The sequence below is a fragment of the Vigna umbellata genome, chromosome 4, assembly GCF_029865625.1.
Source record: "Vigna umbellata cultivar VRB3 chromosome 4, Vumbellata_1.0, whole genome shotgun sequence".
In the NCBI taxonomy this organism is placed as follows: Eukaryota; Viridiplantae; Streptophyta; class Magnoliopsida; order Fabales; family Fabaceae; genus Vigna; species Vigna umbellata.
Window position 1 is genome coordinate 3,108,764 of NC_142168.1, and position 16,843 is coordinate 3,125,606.

General features: G+C 35.7%; 2 protein-coding genes across 6 annotated transcripts; one reads left to right on the forward strand and one right to left on the reverse strand.

The window, feature by feature from the left end:
• Positions 1-1,479: 1,479 nt before the first annotated feature.
• LOC148198994 (putative glucose-6-phosphate 1-epimerase) lies at positions 1,480-7,363 on the forward strand. 5 transcript variants are annotated; one of them, XM_088111382.1, is made up of 11 exons: positions 1,480-1,735; positions 1,827-2,417; positions 3,320-3,415; positions 3,952-4,165; positions 4,350-4,424; positions 4,890-4,946; positions 5,029-5,192; positions 5,351-5,485; positions 6,103-6,205; positions 6,430-6,529; positions 6,645-7,363. In XM_088111382.1, exons 4-11 carry the CDS (start codon positions 4,055-4,057, stop codon positions 6,851-6,853), a joined length of 954 nt encoding a protein of 317 aa, XP_087967508.1. In that variant the 5' UTR covers positions 1,480-1,735; positions 1,827-2,417; positions 3,320-3,415; positions 3,952-4,054; the 3' UTR covers positions 6,854-7,363. The 5 variants fall into 5 exon arrangements, with proteins under 5 accessions (XP_087967508.1, XP_087967505.1, XP_087967506.1 ...); XM_088111379.1 differs by having other exon boundaries at positions 1,827-3,415; positions 3,728-4,165; XM_088111380.1 differs by having other exon boundaries at positions 1,827-2,646; positions 3,320-4,165.
• A 1,411-nt stretch (positions 7,364-8,774) lies between these two features.
• On the reverse strand, positions 8,775-13,278 carry LOC148198995 (exosome complex component RRP41 homolog). Its single transcript, XM_088112389.1, has 11 exons — positions 13,227-13,278; positions 11,890-11,938; positions 11,744-11,804; positions 11,540-11,575; positions 11,382-11,449; positions 10,549-10,627; positions 10,427-10,463; positions 10,191-10,307; positions 9,981-10,051; positions 8,923-9,012; positions 8,775-8,822 (listed from the first exon to the last, which is right to left on the reverse strand). Exons 1-11 carry the CDS (start codon positions 13,276-13,278, stop codon positions 8,775-8,777), a joined length of 708 nt encoding a protein of 235 aa, XP_087968515.1.
• Positions 13,279-16,843: the final 3,565 nt, after the last annotated feature.

Below are 16,843 nucleotides of genomic sequence, written 5' to 3' on the forward strand. Positions count from 1 at the left end.
TCTCAAGTAGAGAGGATTGATCCATGTGGTGAGGAGTAGCAGGAGGTCCTAGTCTTGGAGGCTTCCAGTATGCTCCAGGGCGCGAAACGGACTAACCTCGTGAGGGTGGTAGGGTGGAACCCATTGGCAATGGCTTTGCAAAGCAGTAGAGGCCACCACGAGTGCATAACCCGCCATAGCTCGGTAATCATTCTGGTCCGGACGAGTCGGTCTATAAAGTAACAAGTCGGGGTTTAATGTAACAAGTCTTGTGATGTTAGTTTACCATGTATGAGTGACTTTTGCATATCATGTTGGATTGTATAACATGTTTTTTATATCTAGCTCACCCTTGCATTGTTTGTGTTGTGTGTTGTTTGGGTATGTTTCTTTGGCGATGATCATCCACTTGGATGGGACTAGATGGCGAGGAGAATACTTTGGAAGCAGCTCTTGATGAAGACGGCAGTGCTGCAGCCTAGATTAGCTAGTCTTATTTCATAATTCTTAATGTTTGGAATAACTCGTGTGTATTTTAAGTTTTAAATTCTCTGTGATTTTCATGGAGAAATTCTAAATACTCTTGTTGTCAATTCCGCACTATTCTAAGGATGACTGTAATCCTTAAATTACTCTTGACTGCTTTCTTATATTATGTATGATGACTCTTTATTATATATGCATGATGTATATTTTTGGGACGTTACAGTTAGTATTATAATATATTTTTTAATGAAGTCTGGTATTAGTTGAAAACAAACTCAACCACCAAAATACTTTCCTTTACCATAGAAATAATCCTAAAATTCTCTTGATCATTAACTTTCAGGTTAACTTTTTCTGTGATGTATTTGAAGACTAGTTATCGCAACTCATTAATGTCTTTGGACTATTGAGGTTAGGCCAGGAAAGAAAATGGCCTTGTCGTTGTTTATAATGTAATCCACCAAACATTTTACCTAGAACCAAATTCAGCATTATAATTTAAAATATGTTGGTTATTGATTGCATCAACAATGTTATAGTTATTGAAGTAATATAAAATCTTTGTTTTGTAATTATTCTTTCAATAAATTTGTAAAACAAAATATAACTTTCAATCCTTAAATCAGAATGTACGAAAATAATTTTTTTAATATTAAAAATATGTAAATATATTGGAATTTGATTTAAAACTATTTTAACTTCATTTTAATCATCACTTTTTTTATTTTAAAAGTTCACATTTTAAACCAAAAGGCTGAATACAGCCACAAATCCTTTTCCTATGATCTTCTATTTTCTTTTCTTTTACCAATATTAAAATGAATCTTTCCTTTTCCTATGATCTTCTATTTTCTTTTCTTTTACCAATATTAAAATGAATCTTTCCATGTAGGCCAAAACGGTTCAGTGCAGCTAATATTTTTTTTTAATAGATTCGAAAGTCCTTGTATTTACGGGTTCATTTTAATTAAATCTTTTAATTTTAGAAATGATCAATTGAATCCCTAATTTAACATAATTAAATAATAATACCTTTTCTTTTACGTTAATTTTTTAAACAGGAGACATGCTCACGTATCATTTTATTTGCAGGTGGCAGAGTCTGACCTGAATACATCGACCTCTATGAAGGATATATGAAGGATGTATGAAGGGTGAGGATGACGGGTGAGTTACCGCCCTTTCTATATCACTCACTCTTGCTTCTGTATCTGATTTTCTCCGACAACCAAATCTATGGCTTCCGATTCTTCTCCGAATTTCAACAACGGTTCGTGCCGCTCCTCTCTCTGTCTCTTCTTTCGGTTTTCATTTTCCGAATTTTCTGATTTGTTAATTTATTCAAACCTCCTTTCTGATAGGTCCTTCTTCCCCCGACGACTCCCTTTCCAGCCCCATCAGCAACACCTTCTCTTCTCCGGGAAGTAGGCGCCGCCGCCGCCGCCGCCGCTCCTCCACTCCCTCCGCATTCGCCACTCCGTCGGAGCGCTGATCTCGATTCGCCTCCTCCGAAGCCACCCCAACCGCGCCGCGCTCCCGCTAAGGCGTCGGCGGAGGTGGGCGCGTTCCCGTCACACCTACATCCACAACATATGACGCGGCGGCCTCGTCTGACGGCGGCGATGGCTACGACATGGACGACGCCAGGCCCACCTTTGTGTGGGGCACTAACATAAGGGTGGAAGACGTGAACGATGCTATTCACAGGTTTTTGAGGGACTTTAGGGAAGTGTCTTCGTCGCAGGGCGAGGATGACAGGTTGAACTTGCACACCGAAGGGAAGTATGAGAAATTAGGGATGACGGGTTTAACCGCCTATGCCCTCTACATCAACCTCCTCAACCGCCACGCCTTCTCCTTCTCGTCCAGGAATGGATATATGAAGGATGTACTGAAAGAACAAACCTTGTCCCAGGAAGCTTCAGGATCAAACAATTTGGCAAATTTTGAAGGCGAGAAGTGACCATCTTATTTTTAAACCTATTTTTATTGTGGGAATTTTAATTTCTTTTTTTGTGTGCTCTGTCTCAGTATATTAAAAAGAAAGAAAATGGTCAGTGTTTCCGTGCTAAAAGAAAAAAGAAAGAGAAATTGAAAGATAAGCCCGGGATTGCGGTGACAAATCCATTTTGCACACCTCATTGGAAGAAATACCGAACATCTACGCATGCCCTTATAATAGTATGCTGAAGTGATGTGATGTCTCTGTGTTGTGTGTTCTGTGTTTAAGACATAAATGTTTTTTTTTTTTGTTTTTTCTATTGGTTTACATCTTGAGATGGATTCATCCATCACCTTCGATTGTGTTGTGCTGTGTGTTGTGTATGTGACTCTTGATTCTGTCCACCACAGTCCAAAGAAAAAGTAGCTTTCAACCCTGTACTGGAATGGTGTATATTTTATTCTGGTTTTAAATCTTGTACACAAAATTAATGTAGTTTAATTGTCATTAAAAAATGTTTAAATTTTTTAACGGTTTGTACATGTGTACATTTACTTTTCGTATTTCCACGTCCAAGAACTAGATCTCTTCAGCAGCCAACAGACACAGAATTTACAAGACCGGTTTTTGCTCCTTATCTTAAGCTTCTGTAAAAGTTTTATCTCGCCTTCACACAACATTGCCACCTACCATTTGCTGTAGTTTTTTTGGTTTTTCAAATCTTGGGGTTGTTGAAAGTTTTGAACTTTCTTGATTCAATTGCAAGTATGGTCTTGAATGCATACTTCTAAGAAAAGGGTACCTTTCAACTTTTTGAACGCTTCTTCTTCGTCATGTATGTATCTATGTACTTGATGAGCATGTGCTGCCTCGTGTCATTGGATGTGTGAATTTTCTTAACTCATTTCACAGAGGTCATGCATTATTCTGGCTCCTGCTGCTGCTTCTCTCTGCATCCAAGACCTGGTGTCGGTTTAGACTTAGAATTCCTGATTCCGGATTGTTGAAGTAAGTAAACTTATTACCAGTGTTTGGTTAATGGGAGATTTATTATTCAGTATTCTCTTGAGATTTATTAGTGTTTGGTTTTTCTTCCTTAATTTGAATTTTCCTGAAGAAATTATGGTTATTGTATTCTGCTTATATTAAAGAAAATTTTAATTTTATTACAGCTGTAATATATGTATGTGTGTATGTATATGTATGTATGCGTGCGTGATTTATTTATTTACTGATAGTTATTATGTTTTTTCAGTGTTTAATTGTCTTTTTCTGCTGTGAATCTGACAAGTTTTAAGGACATGTTTGGATGTGTACCAGGTAGATTGGTATTCAATTGCTAAATGTTCAGTGTAATGTTTCTGCTCTTGGCTTTCTGGAGTTTTCGTGGAATTCTATCACACATTCCAGATTCTTGTTTAAATAGGTCTATTGTTCCGTAGATCTGAATCATACCAGTGAGAAGAAATTTTCAGTGAAATTGGGTGTTGGGATTTTGGATTTAACTGACGAGGAGGCTAATTCACGTGTTTGTTACGGTATAGGTGTGAGGTGGAGACCCCTTCAATCCTCTGGCATTTGCATGTTCCGAATTTGAGAAGCTTAATAGGATTTTGCTGAAGAAATTTAGGATCTGCATTAATTTGAATGGGGCATTCTGCAGCCGTATGGGACTATAGAGCAGCAACTGAAATTACAAAGGACTGGAATGGAATTGATCAAGTTCTGCTTCGGACCCCAAGGGGTTCTTCGGCACGGGTGAGAAATTGTTCATTGCAAAACTGGTGTCGATTTTAACATTTGGTAAAGTTATGATTTTAAAATTTACTATGACATCCAATGCGAATTCTTGATGTGGATAACTTGGTCTGTCAAGATATTTGTAGTTTGAGTAATTTAATTACTACGATTACTTAGATTAACTGTTTTTTCTCGAAATTAGGTAAGCTTACATGGGGCGCAGGTCACTTCATGGCGGAATGAGCACGGGGAAGAACTTCTATTCACAAGCAGCAAGGTATGTCTTTCAATTTTGATTGAAAATCAATTTGTACATTTTAAATTATATGAATTTTGTTAGTTGTCAGCGCTGATAAGGAAAACATGTCAATATTTCATAATCTTGCTTTCTGAACATTTTCATTTTAGGATAATCTGCATTATATTGCAACTGGCATGTGAAGGGCATTTGCCCAAATAATCAATAAATTTAAGAAGAGTTTGGATTTTGATGAATCATAGTATTCTATGCTGTCCATCAATCACATCGATGCAAGAGAAAAACAGGGAAGAATGGTGCATTGTAGTGCTTTTGTCCTTTGGAACCACTGGGGTTGAATACTGGTATAATGAAAAACTTTGACGGCAAAACCAACTTCTTAACTGATGCTTTTGTAGGAACACAGAACTTTAATCAATTATACTTTTTAAAGAGGCAAGTAGTAATAACTAACTGTTTTGTTTCCTTTTCCATTATCTGTAGGCAATTTTCAAGGCTCCAAAAGCAATTCGAGGAGGAATTCCCATGTGTTTTCCACAGGCAAGCTTATTCCTTTTTACGTTCATTTTATATAACTTGTAACATGCATACTTACATATCTTGAGCTGAATTTGTTTCACAGTTTGGAAACTGTGGATCGCTGGAGCAGCATGGTTTTGCAAGAAATAGAATGTGGGCAATTGATGAAAACCCTCCTCCTCTTCCTGGGAATGACTCCAGTGGGAAATCCTTCATTGACCTGGTGCTAAAATCATCTGAAGAAGATATGAAGTGCTGGCCACACAGGTATGAATAGCATGATGTGACAGTATAACAGGGATATCCACTCTCCATGTGTTTGATAATTTGAATCTGGCATATATGCACTCGATATTACTTTTTCCTGTGTTTGGCAGTAAATTTCAAGCAGTAGTAATCTAACTATTGTTTAATAATTGTACCAGTTTTGAATTCCGTCTTCGGGTGTCTCTTGCAGCAGATGGGGACCTGACTTTGATATCTAGAGTCAGGAATATAAATGGCAAGCCATTTAGTTTCTCATTCGCGGATCACACATACTTATTGGTTTCTGACATTAGGTATGGATAATTCTTTGTTGTACTTGGTCTGCATTCCCTTTTCTGAGTGTGTGGGATGATGTCCAACCATCATTTTTCTTTTCCATAGTAAATTGATTGCTGAACACTTGATCGGAGTTTTATTAGCACTAATGGTACTTCCTTGTTCAATATTTATAGTAGACAAATATATTTGGTTTTTGTTCTGAAACGTGTAGTTTCTGCATTTGCTGAATGCTTTAAATTGTGGGATTTTAACATTCAAGCAGATCTTAGAGGACTGTTTCTCTTCTTTAGAAACTAATAACAACTTACACTCTAATCATTTGAAACTAGCATGGATACTCTATATATTAGGTGGATTCTTCTCCGAATACTGGAATTATGAGTTTTATTCATGTCAGTTATCGGGAAATATGTAAACAAGTGATCAGTCGTAATGAAAGTACAAAGTTCTTACACAGCCTATAGAATTTGTAAGCATTTGAAGCAAACTACTGTTTGCAATGCTTGTTACCTATATAGATTCTTGTTTACATATTTTTACTTGAACTACCTCTCTTTTGATTGTTTTAGAACAGGAAATTTTATTTTAAGATTGACAATCATTATTAACGTCACATTAACAATTTTTATAGTGAGATAAGGATTGAAGGTCTGGAGACACTGGACTACCTAGACAACCTTTTCAAAAAAGAACGATTTACTGAACAAGGAGATGCAATAACATTTGAATCTGAGGTAAACCCTTCTAGGTTATATTGATGTTAACAAAATGTAGACATTTATAGTTCCATGCTGCAATTTAAGCTATTACTTCAGGTTGAGATAAATAGAGCACTATATTCCTGGCCTATGCTGCAGTTTTGTCAATCACACACAGTATCCACTACTAAAGTCTTTTGGTTTTGACACAATGAAGGCTAATGAAGATGTTTTTAATATCCATACTTCCTTCATGGCAGGCGGATCGAGTTTATCTTAGCTCTCCAAACATAATTGCAGTGCTAGATCATGAGAAGAAGCGAACATTTGTTATAAGGAAGGAAGGTCTCCCTGATGTTGGTAAGCTCTAAGTAGCAAATTTTTTCCACAAACAAAATACAAACGTAGATAAGGTTTCGAGTTGTAGAAAATATAAAATCAGTCCTTTTCATCTTAACTTTTATGGTGTGTTCAGCTGTGTGGAATCCATGGGAAAAGAAATCAAAATCCATGGTAGATTTTGGTGATGAAGAGTACAAACAGATGCTTTGTGTTGACGGGGCGGTGATAGAGAAACCGGTGAGCTTGAAGCCGGGAGAGGAATGGACCGGTCGGCTGCAGCTATCAGTTGTGCCATCAAGTTTTTGCAGTGACCGTCTTGGTCTTGACAGAAGTGGTCTTTGAGGAATTGTACAAAATGGGTCTGAGTTAATGCTGCTACTACATCCAGCAATGTAGCAGCATCTAGTTTTAGAAATAGTGCTGTTCAGTAGGAGTGTCAGGTTTTATGTTGTTATGATCTTAGGCTAGAAATAGTGCTTTATAGAGGCCTATGTTTTTTGTGAGAATGGCTTTCAAGTGTTACCAGGTCATTAGTCAGTTGGTTCCTTCTGTTCTGCTATGGATGCTCCTTCTTTAAGCATTAGATTTGTTGAGTTGGTGCCGAGTTTATTCTCTCCATGGATTTGATGATATGTTCCACGGCATGGATAATTTAGCTTTGGTGTTCCAATTTGCTTATATTGGATGGTTACGGCTATGATCTGCCTCTCATGACAGAGATAAAACGAGTGATTAGTGGACAATGTGATCATGCATCTTTTTTTGGCATTTTCCATTTTACAGTGATACGTGCATAATTCAATAACCTTCACATAAATTTTGTATACTATCACTGTTTTTATTTCATGGTTAGTTGGCTGAATTATGCTATAAATGGCTTTTAAAGTAATCTAGAAGTCAATATTTTTATTATAAATGATGTTTACAATTGAATGACATTGTCAAGAATTCTGATGTTGACTGTGATGTAATTGAATTCATGTCTGTATTCAATAAAGTGGGTCAAAAGTGGTGCGTCAAAAAGCAATAGCACTTCTCCTGCTTTGTACAAATGGGACCGATGGGCTGTGCATTAAAAGGTTGAAGTTGCTGAGATTCGAGACATTGCGGTTGGTTATTCAAACTATGAATCGGTATTTACTTTTTTCCAACTGAGCTTCATATGTTCATCTGCACTTATAATTATCTTAATTTTTTCATCATTTACCAGTGGTTTCTTTTAAGAGGTAAAATTTTTGTGTTCAATTATATTCTCGTTATATCACTCTCCATTCATAATTCTCATAACTTCAAACTTATTTTTATAAATAGTTAGTATTATAATATATTTTTTAATGAAGTCTGGTATTAGTTGAAAACAAACTCAACCACCAAAATACTTTCCTTTACCATAGAAATAATCCTAAAATTCTCTTGATCATTAACTTTCAGGTTAACTTTTTCTGTGAAATTTTTTTCCCAGAAAAATTAACATTTTTCCATACAATATTATTATTTCAAATACTTTTTTTTCTTCTAAATCTGTATTAGTGATGTTTCAAACTTACAGTATTCAACTCTACCAAAAAACTTCAGTATTCCGCTCTAGCATACGTATTTAAAAGAAATAAAAAAATGTTAACTTAATTAAACTACTTTATATTTACCAGGATTTAGAAATTACTATAAATTATTTACTTTTTATATTTACATAATTAATCAGTTTAACTCGTTATATCAAGACTTTAACTGCAATACAAACATTTAACACCAAAGCTGTCTTTATCAAACTGTATCGTACCCAAAAAGGAAATTTAGGAAACTAACCATTGAAATTAGTTAGCAATTAAATTGTCAATACTGATGTCATTGCTTTTTCTGAGGATGCAATCACCGTGTACACACACTCAACCAACCCACTGATTATTTTGATTCTAACTTCAATCATTAATTCTTCATTCGTTGAAGTGTCAGATCATTAGTTCCATTCCACACGTCTTATTTTGGGGGATTGGTGGAAATTCAGAAAGTGGTCCCAAAATAAATCATAATTTTGCTACCTTTTATTCATAGTGATAAGGTGACAGAAATGAGAAACGAATTCTACAACAAATTTCCGTTTTATTAAGCACCGTATGCTAAAAACAAAATTGTTCCACGTAAATACAAGAGAATTCTCCTCCATAACCAAAAAAAAGCACAAATGCTGAAAGAACGGACCTACAAATCTGGAAAACCGTGACCACAGGTAATAATAATCATAGCATCATTTCTGCTATAAAAACTATACACCTCGTCGATACTCCAGTTGCTTTGTGTTCTCCAGCAAAATCTGCCAGCCAACAAAGAAACAGGATTTAAGCAGTGAAATTAATGTAAAACTTGTTTGGACTCCTCTTAGTATAATCACAAAAGTGTCAGCAGGTTCTTACTTCTCGAATGTAGTTTGCTATTGCTTTGCAGCCTTCGATTGCCAGTTGCATAACATTTTCCAAAATGTCAATTGGTAGTTTAGAATCCATCTATAGACAGTAACAACAGAAATTAGTGCAAATAAAATTAAACTAGGAGCTTTTCCATTCTAAACTACGGAATATGGCAGGGAGTGAACGAATGAAATAAGCTGGATGAGAAAAGAAAAGCATTGCATGCTTTTCATAATAATGATAGTAGTAAATTTCTGATTAAAACTTTGAAGGTTCACAATCTCAACCAGCCTTTACATAGTGGCACGTGTTCGAAACAAATTTAACTCCATAATATCAATCTAAGAATGGGAGCAATAAACTGACTGATAAACTGTCATTGGAAAAAATCTATGCCAGCCCCACCAAATGAAGTTACCCTCCCTCTCTGTTTTGTGGACCATACATGAATTTCATCCTATAATAAGGTGGCGGAAAGAATATATCAACTATATTTCTTCAGTCAAAATTTAAAGTATCAACAAAAGATCTGCAACTAAAAAAGTAAAAGATGCTGAACTGGAATTCCAAATAAAGAGTTACCAAGTATGATACTAGTGAAAATTAAGTTACACTTGATCAAACATTAACTCAGACTAAAAAGAAGATTTGTCATGACATAACTCCATCAATGGGTACAACAGCAAATCACTCTATCAGGAACCTTCGTAAGAAGTATCTGTTGATTAAAAAACAACTGATATTTGAAAAAAGATTCATGTGTACAGCAAACTATTAAGTTGTTAAATCTGAGGCGAGCTTAGATAAGCTTCTTTTGGGGATTTCCGAACATGCACCTATTCCCTCGAGTAATCAAGGGTTAAAACTCTACTGTTCTCTCCAAAATCTCTAATAACAAGAACAGTTTTTGAAGGAAGAGGAATTACAGCTTCAACACCACCAGACTCTTTACTACGTGAGTATCAATGACTGAGAGAGCAATAAAAAGTTTTCCTTTCTGTTGAACTAATTTACCTGGTTGACTACACAATAGATACAGAGAAAATAACAAGACATGAATTAACCTGAAGCAGTGTTACTTTATCCAACTTTGGCAGAATTCCTAGGGTTACATCAGGACCTCCAGCACTGTCTTCTACACAGTTCAAATCTGTACACATTCAGAAACCTTTAATAATTAGGGCAGCCCGTGCATCAGAAGTAGACAGAAACAAAACAGACATACCACACTTGTATTTAGCCAGTTCAAATTTAGAGTAAAAACAGATATGTACCAAGCAGACTTGTGCTGTTAAGGTATCCGGCACTGCAGGATGTTACAAGATCACGCATAGGGATCCCAGCATCGGCAAGGGCCAAAGTTGCAGCATTTATACAAGCAGATCTAGTTCCTATAAAAGACATGTCAACATCACCCAAAATTAATGTACATATTAAATGAGTAAAGAGAGAAAATAAAATGGCAATGACAAAAGAGAATCACAAGATCCCATTATCAAGTCTTAGTTACCTCCATCTGCTTGGAGAACTTGGACATATATATCTATCTGCAAATTTAATAAGTAAAACATTAGGGAGGACTAGGGGAAAGCAAAGCACATGACAAAATAAGTTCTTAATGTGTAATAAAACCTGAGATCGAGGCAATAGATGTGTCAATATAGATGCTTCCATGGTTTGCCGAATAACCAGGGAAATTTCAGTTGATCTCCTGTAGAATGAGAACTTCAAATCACGTAGTAAAAAATAAGAAGTGATCCTATTATCCTTCTGTAAGAGAACCTTACAATGAGAACCATATTAAAACTATGAAGGAAAAGCAAAACAGGATAACATTTATATCTGCAAACATTGATGGTTAAGCCATTCAAAACTATTCAGTGAGTTTTGGCCAAAGATTACTCAAAAAAGTCAAAGCTTGCAAAAAAGATTAAAAATGAGAAAAGGCAGTAAAAGGGTGCATGGGGTTAAGCTTTTCATTGTTTTATGATACATAACCCATTGCTGAGCCTGTAGTCAGCTATATCAAAGGCATGGAGCAGCCAGCCCCAAAAACACTACAATACGTTAGTGGATAGCAAGATAGTTGTTACATAGAAAATTATGAATGCAAGATTAAAAAAAAATTATACTGTATCACATGAACAAATGCAATATATATATATATATATATATATATATATATATATATTACTAATTAATAATCAAAATTTATACTCTAAAAGTCTAAACATGCATTACCACCATTGCTATTAAATTCTTACCTCAGTAAAAAGATCAAAAAGTCCAATTTACAAATTACAAGGCACTCTTAAGATAGATTCTACTAATGCAACATTCACTATCATCCTAGTAGTCTATGCTCCAATACCATTTTGATAAGTATAAAACTACGAATATATAAAAAATAAGTGAAAGGTCAAAAAGAATAGGAAGTTAAACAAAAGCAAGTAAATGAGCAAAACCTGTCACCCTTTGATTTCCTCATGCGATCTCCAGTGCTAAAATTAGCCATGCTGTACTCACACCCAACCTATAGACATACATTGCACATAAGCAACAATTAAGTTTTTGTTACAATTCATATAAATACAGACAACATAACTTAGAAAAAAAAAACTACCAGAGCATGGTTGGTTATTTGGCTTCTATTTTGCACCTGAAATGCAGAGAAGTTACTAAAGAAAAACAGCAAATCATCTAAAGCTCAACTACAACATCAAAGTTTTTTAAATGTCTAAACCAACTAACACTGAAAAAGGATAGTTAACAATCCTTAAATTACATAGACGAATTTTCATTAGCAAGGTAAATAATTAAACAGTACCTCTCTAGGGCCATAGACGACAGCAATAACTTTTGTATTACCCATCTCAAACATGGCAGAACTGTTTTCAAAATAAAAAAACTTTATGGTCAAATGCTTCAAATGATATCACAACTTAATTTTCTAAAAAGCTAAAATTCATTTACCCATCTGCTTTGGATACAGCACCAATTTCTGCACGAATTTGTCGCATCTACAATATACCATAAAGAGAGGAGAAAAAGTTAAAGGCAAAAGATCAGTAGAGAAAGAAATATAAAATCATAGATTTAGATCCTCTGCAGTGAAGGAATAACACTTTAGAGGATAAACTGCAGTAATAGTCATTGAGATTTTAATAACTTCATAGTTTCTTATACATGTACATATATTTTATCACACTCTTAAATACTAAATTTTTAATAAATAGTAATAACTTCACCTTATCCTCTAAAGTGCATCTCCTCATTTTAAATAGTCGAATCCCAAAATCATGTCCAAATCACAGCTGTTAAATAGGACTGAATTCCATAGGCCAGACCTTAAAATGCTGCTTTCAATTAGCTCATTTTGTCATAGGACCAAGTTCATATATCTCACTAAAAAAGGTTGGTTAGACATCCTTAGGGTTAGAACCCTCCATTTTCTTACTTTTATCATTTGGCAAACTACAACATTTGTAGCTTTTAAGTGATATGATGGAATCGTACTTGACGTAGTCCTCTTTTTGTATTTTTTTACTTTTTATAGTTTAGCTCTTAAGGAGCATAGGTTACTATAAATACGCAGCTCCTCTATTGTATTGTCACTTTTGAGCTGAATGAGAATTATAGTTTTTCCATTTCTCCAAAATTCCACGGTGCTACTCATTCCTCCACGCCACCTCTCCTTCGCTGCCACCTCGCATGCGTCAGCGTTTTTCAATTCCTTCTTCAGCCACGCGTCCGCTCCCTCGTTCCACATCATTTGCTTTTCTTCTCACACATCAGACACGCACAGCCACATTCTCTCTTTCGTGAGAGCTTTTTCTCCATCTCGCAGAACCACATCTCGTTCTTCCACTCAAGAGTTTCCTCGTCGCCAGCCATTCTTCATCACAAATCCATCTCTTCTCCTCCGTAAGTATCAGATTCACAAGTTTCTTCATCTTTCTTCCACTGTCACCAAATCATCTGCACATTTGTCTAGGGTTTCTTCATCCTTCATCATTTTCTCTGATTTTAGCCGATTAAAATGTTCCCTTACACATTTCCATTACCCATGGCATGGCTCATCTATGTATAACCCATATGCAGAACTATCTGCAGATCTTATATATACTAATTAACATAAAGCTTCAGTAATTCATGACTATGTAAGAATTCATGTAGGATATTATTATTTATTAATACTCCGCATTTCATACGCTTCATGAGTATTCTTGAAAGATCTAAAGGAACCTTTTTTGGAATGAATATTAAGTGAAGAAAAAAGGAGGAAAAAAAAGCCCAAGAAAAAAACAATAGCATGGGTCTGCGACCATCCAGTCGAAGTCCTTCTGGGCTGACGTATTCCATCCTCTATGGCAGAGACAAAAAGGAGACAAAGATGAGACATAAGCAGCTGGATTTTGTTTTATATTCTTGGCTTCCAAAAAAAATGATATTTTCTACTAAAGTTATTGAAACAAAATGGTGAGATTTTGGAGAATCTGAGCCATTTAAAAGTTTGTGTTGGCTCAAGTAGTTTGTGGGTCATGCAGTGAGATGAGTGAGAGGACAGTTCGAATTAATAACACTGCTCAATTGAAAACATACCGAACAAACTCCAGTTGCTCTGTAAAGATTAGGATGAAAACAAGGTTACAAAAAATCAAGCAATCTGAACTTTGAATGAATATCATATAGGCAACAACAAACATTTACCCAATAAGTGGGGCACTAGGTAAATAATATTACAAAAATAAATATTAGAAATCAGCAAACAACAAAATAACAACGCATTTGAAGAAAATAAATCTGGTCGTGTCCCTACCCTTTTAAACATTTAAGTTTGCTCTTAATCTTACTGCAAGCAAAGAAAAAGAGGAAAGTACACCACGGACAGAAAGATATTGTAAAGGGGTGGTTCTCGAAGCAAATTCAATCTGCATACTGTTATTATTTTTATTTTATTCTAGCACTCCCCGAATTTCAACAAATTTCTAAAGGAGAATGAGCAGGCTTTTAGTTTAATAGTTAAAGAAGAAAGATTTGGGTCAATTATATATGAGAAGGACAGTGTTCCCTTCCCACTTAATAAACTAATAACACAGAGCAATGATTTTAGTGACTCGGTTATGCTATAGATCAATTTTATGGTTGAGTGGTATGCAAGTTCAAGGTGCAGGATTTTTAAGAAGAGCTTTTGTGAGATCGATACAAAGGGCAAGGAAGGGTTATAAGTTTGATTGAGATAACGATATAGTATAGGAGTAATTGGTTATCAAGATGTTCAATGTTTGAAGCTTATACAAAGCTGTCGTAAACTCCATTTTTCTTGGTTGTAAATGTTGAATTGATTAAATTAGAAAAGCATAGCAACTTTTACAAGTTTAACAGAAAATAGGGATTGGGTGGTGAGTGGTGACACTGCAAGGCACTACACATGACAATGCAAACATTGAAAGGGTTTGAACTTTGATGACCAGAGAGAGAGAAAAGGAAAAGTACCTGACTGACGGCGAGATTTGACGGTGGCTGTTACGCTCTGTGTGGCGACGGCGAGAACGAAAGTTGGTCCGCACACTGCAAACGAGCCTAGTCTAGGCAGGGTTCCGTTGTTCGGTGTTTAAATAGGTCACTAAATAGGTTTAATAGGTCACTTGTTTAAACCTGTTCGGATAGCAATGTTGAGCGTTCGACCTTGAGTAGTATTCTTAGGTTCCAAGCGTTGCGCGTTCGTCCAAGTATTGAATTTAGTACTGGTGTTCGATGGTTTAGCGTTCGGCCTGATAGTGTAGGATTTGATAACGTTCGTCCAACAGCGTTCGGCCTGTTGATTGATAACGAACGTACGTCCAAATAGTGTTCGGCCTAGTGGTTGGAAGGTAGTGTTCGTTCAGTAACGTTCGTCCACTGTGCTCGGTGAACAGTGCTCGTCCAAATAGTATTCTGCAAATGTTTGATTTTAAATAGGTCACTAAATAGGTTTAATAGGTCCTATTTTTTTTTCTAGAAAAATCAAATTTAAACACCGAACAGCGAAACCCTGCCTAGACTAGGCTCGTTTGCAGTGCGCGAACCAACTTCCGTTCTCGCCGTCGCCACACAGAGCGTAACAGCCACCGGCAAATCTCGCCGTCAGTCAGGTACTTTTCCTTTTCTCTCTCTCTGGTCATCAAAGTTCAAACCCTTTCAATGTTTGCATTGTCATGTGTAGTGCCTTGCAGTGTCACCACTCACCACCCAATCCCTATTTTCTGTTAAACTTGTAAAAGTTGCTATGCTTTTCTAATTTAATCAATTCAACATTTACAACCAAGAAAAATGGAGTTTACGACAGCTTTGTATAAGCTTCAAACATTGAACATCTTGATAACCAATTACTCCTATACTATATCGTTCTCTCAATCAAACTTATAACCCTTCCTTGCCCTTTCTATCGATCTCACAAAAACTCTTCTTAAAAATCCTGCATCTTGAACTTGCATACCACTCAACCATAAAATTGATCTATAGCATAACCGAGTCACTAAAATCATTGCTCTGTGTTGTTAGTTTATTAAGTGGGAAGGGAACACTGTCCTTCTCATATATAATTGACCCAAATCTTTCTTCTGTAACTATTAAACTAAAAGCCTGCTCATTCTCCTTAGAAATTTGTTGAAATTCGGGGAGTGCTAGAATAAAATAAAAATAATAACAGTATGCAGATTGAATTTGCTTCAAGAACCACCCCTTTACAATATCTTTCTGTCCGTGGTGTACTTTCCTCTTTTTCTTTGCTTGCAGTAAGATTAAGAGCAAACTTAAATGTTTAAAAGGGTAGGAACACGACCAGATTTATTTTCTTCAAATGCGTTGTTATTTTGTTGTTTGCTGATTTCTAATATTTATTTCTGCAATATTATTTACCTAGTGCCCCACTTATTGGGTAAATGTTTGTTCTTGTCTATATGATATTCATTCAAAGTTCAGATTGCTTGATTTTTTGTAACCTTGTTTTCATCCTAATCTTTACAGAGCAACTGGAGTTTGTTCGGTATGTTTTCAATTGAGCAGTGTTATTAATTCGAACTGCTCTCTCACTCATCTCACTGCATGACCCACAAACTACTTGAGCCAACACAAACTTTTAAATGACTCAGATTCATCAAAATCTCACCATTTTGTTTTAATAACTTTAGTAGAAAATATCATTTTTTTTTGGAAGCCAAGAATATAAAGCAAATAAAAACAAAATCCAGCTGCTTATGTCTCATCTTTGTCTCCCTTTTGTCTATGCCATAAATTGACCTGAGCACGTCAGGCCAGAAGGACTTCGACTGGATGGTCGCAGACCCATGGAGGTACAGCTATTATTTTTTTCTTGGGCTTTTTTTTTCCTCCTTTTTTCTTCACTTAATATTCATTCCAAAAATGGTTCCTTTAGATCTTTCAAGAATACTCATGAAGCGTAGTATATATAAGATCTGCAGATATGTTAATGCACCTATATCTTTACCAAAGGATGGAAGATTCCTAGCTTGTTTAAACATTTCATCAACTTTATCTAACCTAGAAGACCTATATGAACCATAAGACATCTTTGTTTTTAAAAGTTTTCTTAATCTAAAGGGTTCAAAACTTTCACTTAGACAAGTCCCAGGTAAGAGAGGTGAGCTAAAGAGCTGCTTAAGTACCAAATCTTGCCTTGCCAGAAATGTCTTAGGCTACTAACTAATTACCCCTTAAACTAAAATCACCTTTAGAAACAAAGTACACAACTCAAACAATTAATCACAAATAAAAGACTAGACTCTCGGACTCTAATGTGAAAAAAAGGCTTAGAGTTTAATCCCTTTTAGCCTAATCAACCCTAAACGTGAACACAAAATCAAAGAAACAAAAACACTAAAGAAACCAGCGGACTCTAATGACCCCTACGAGATACACAAATTAA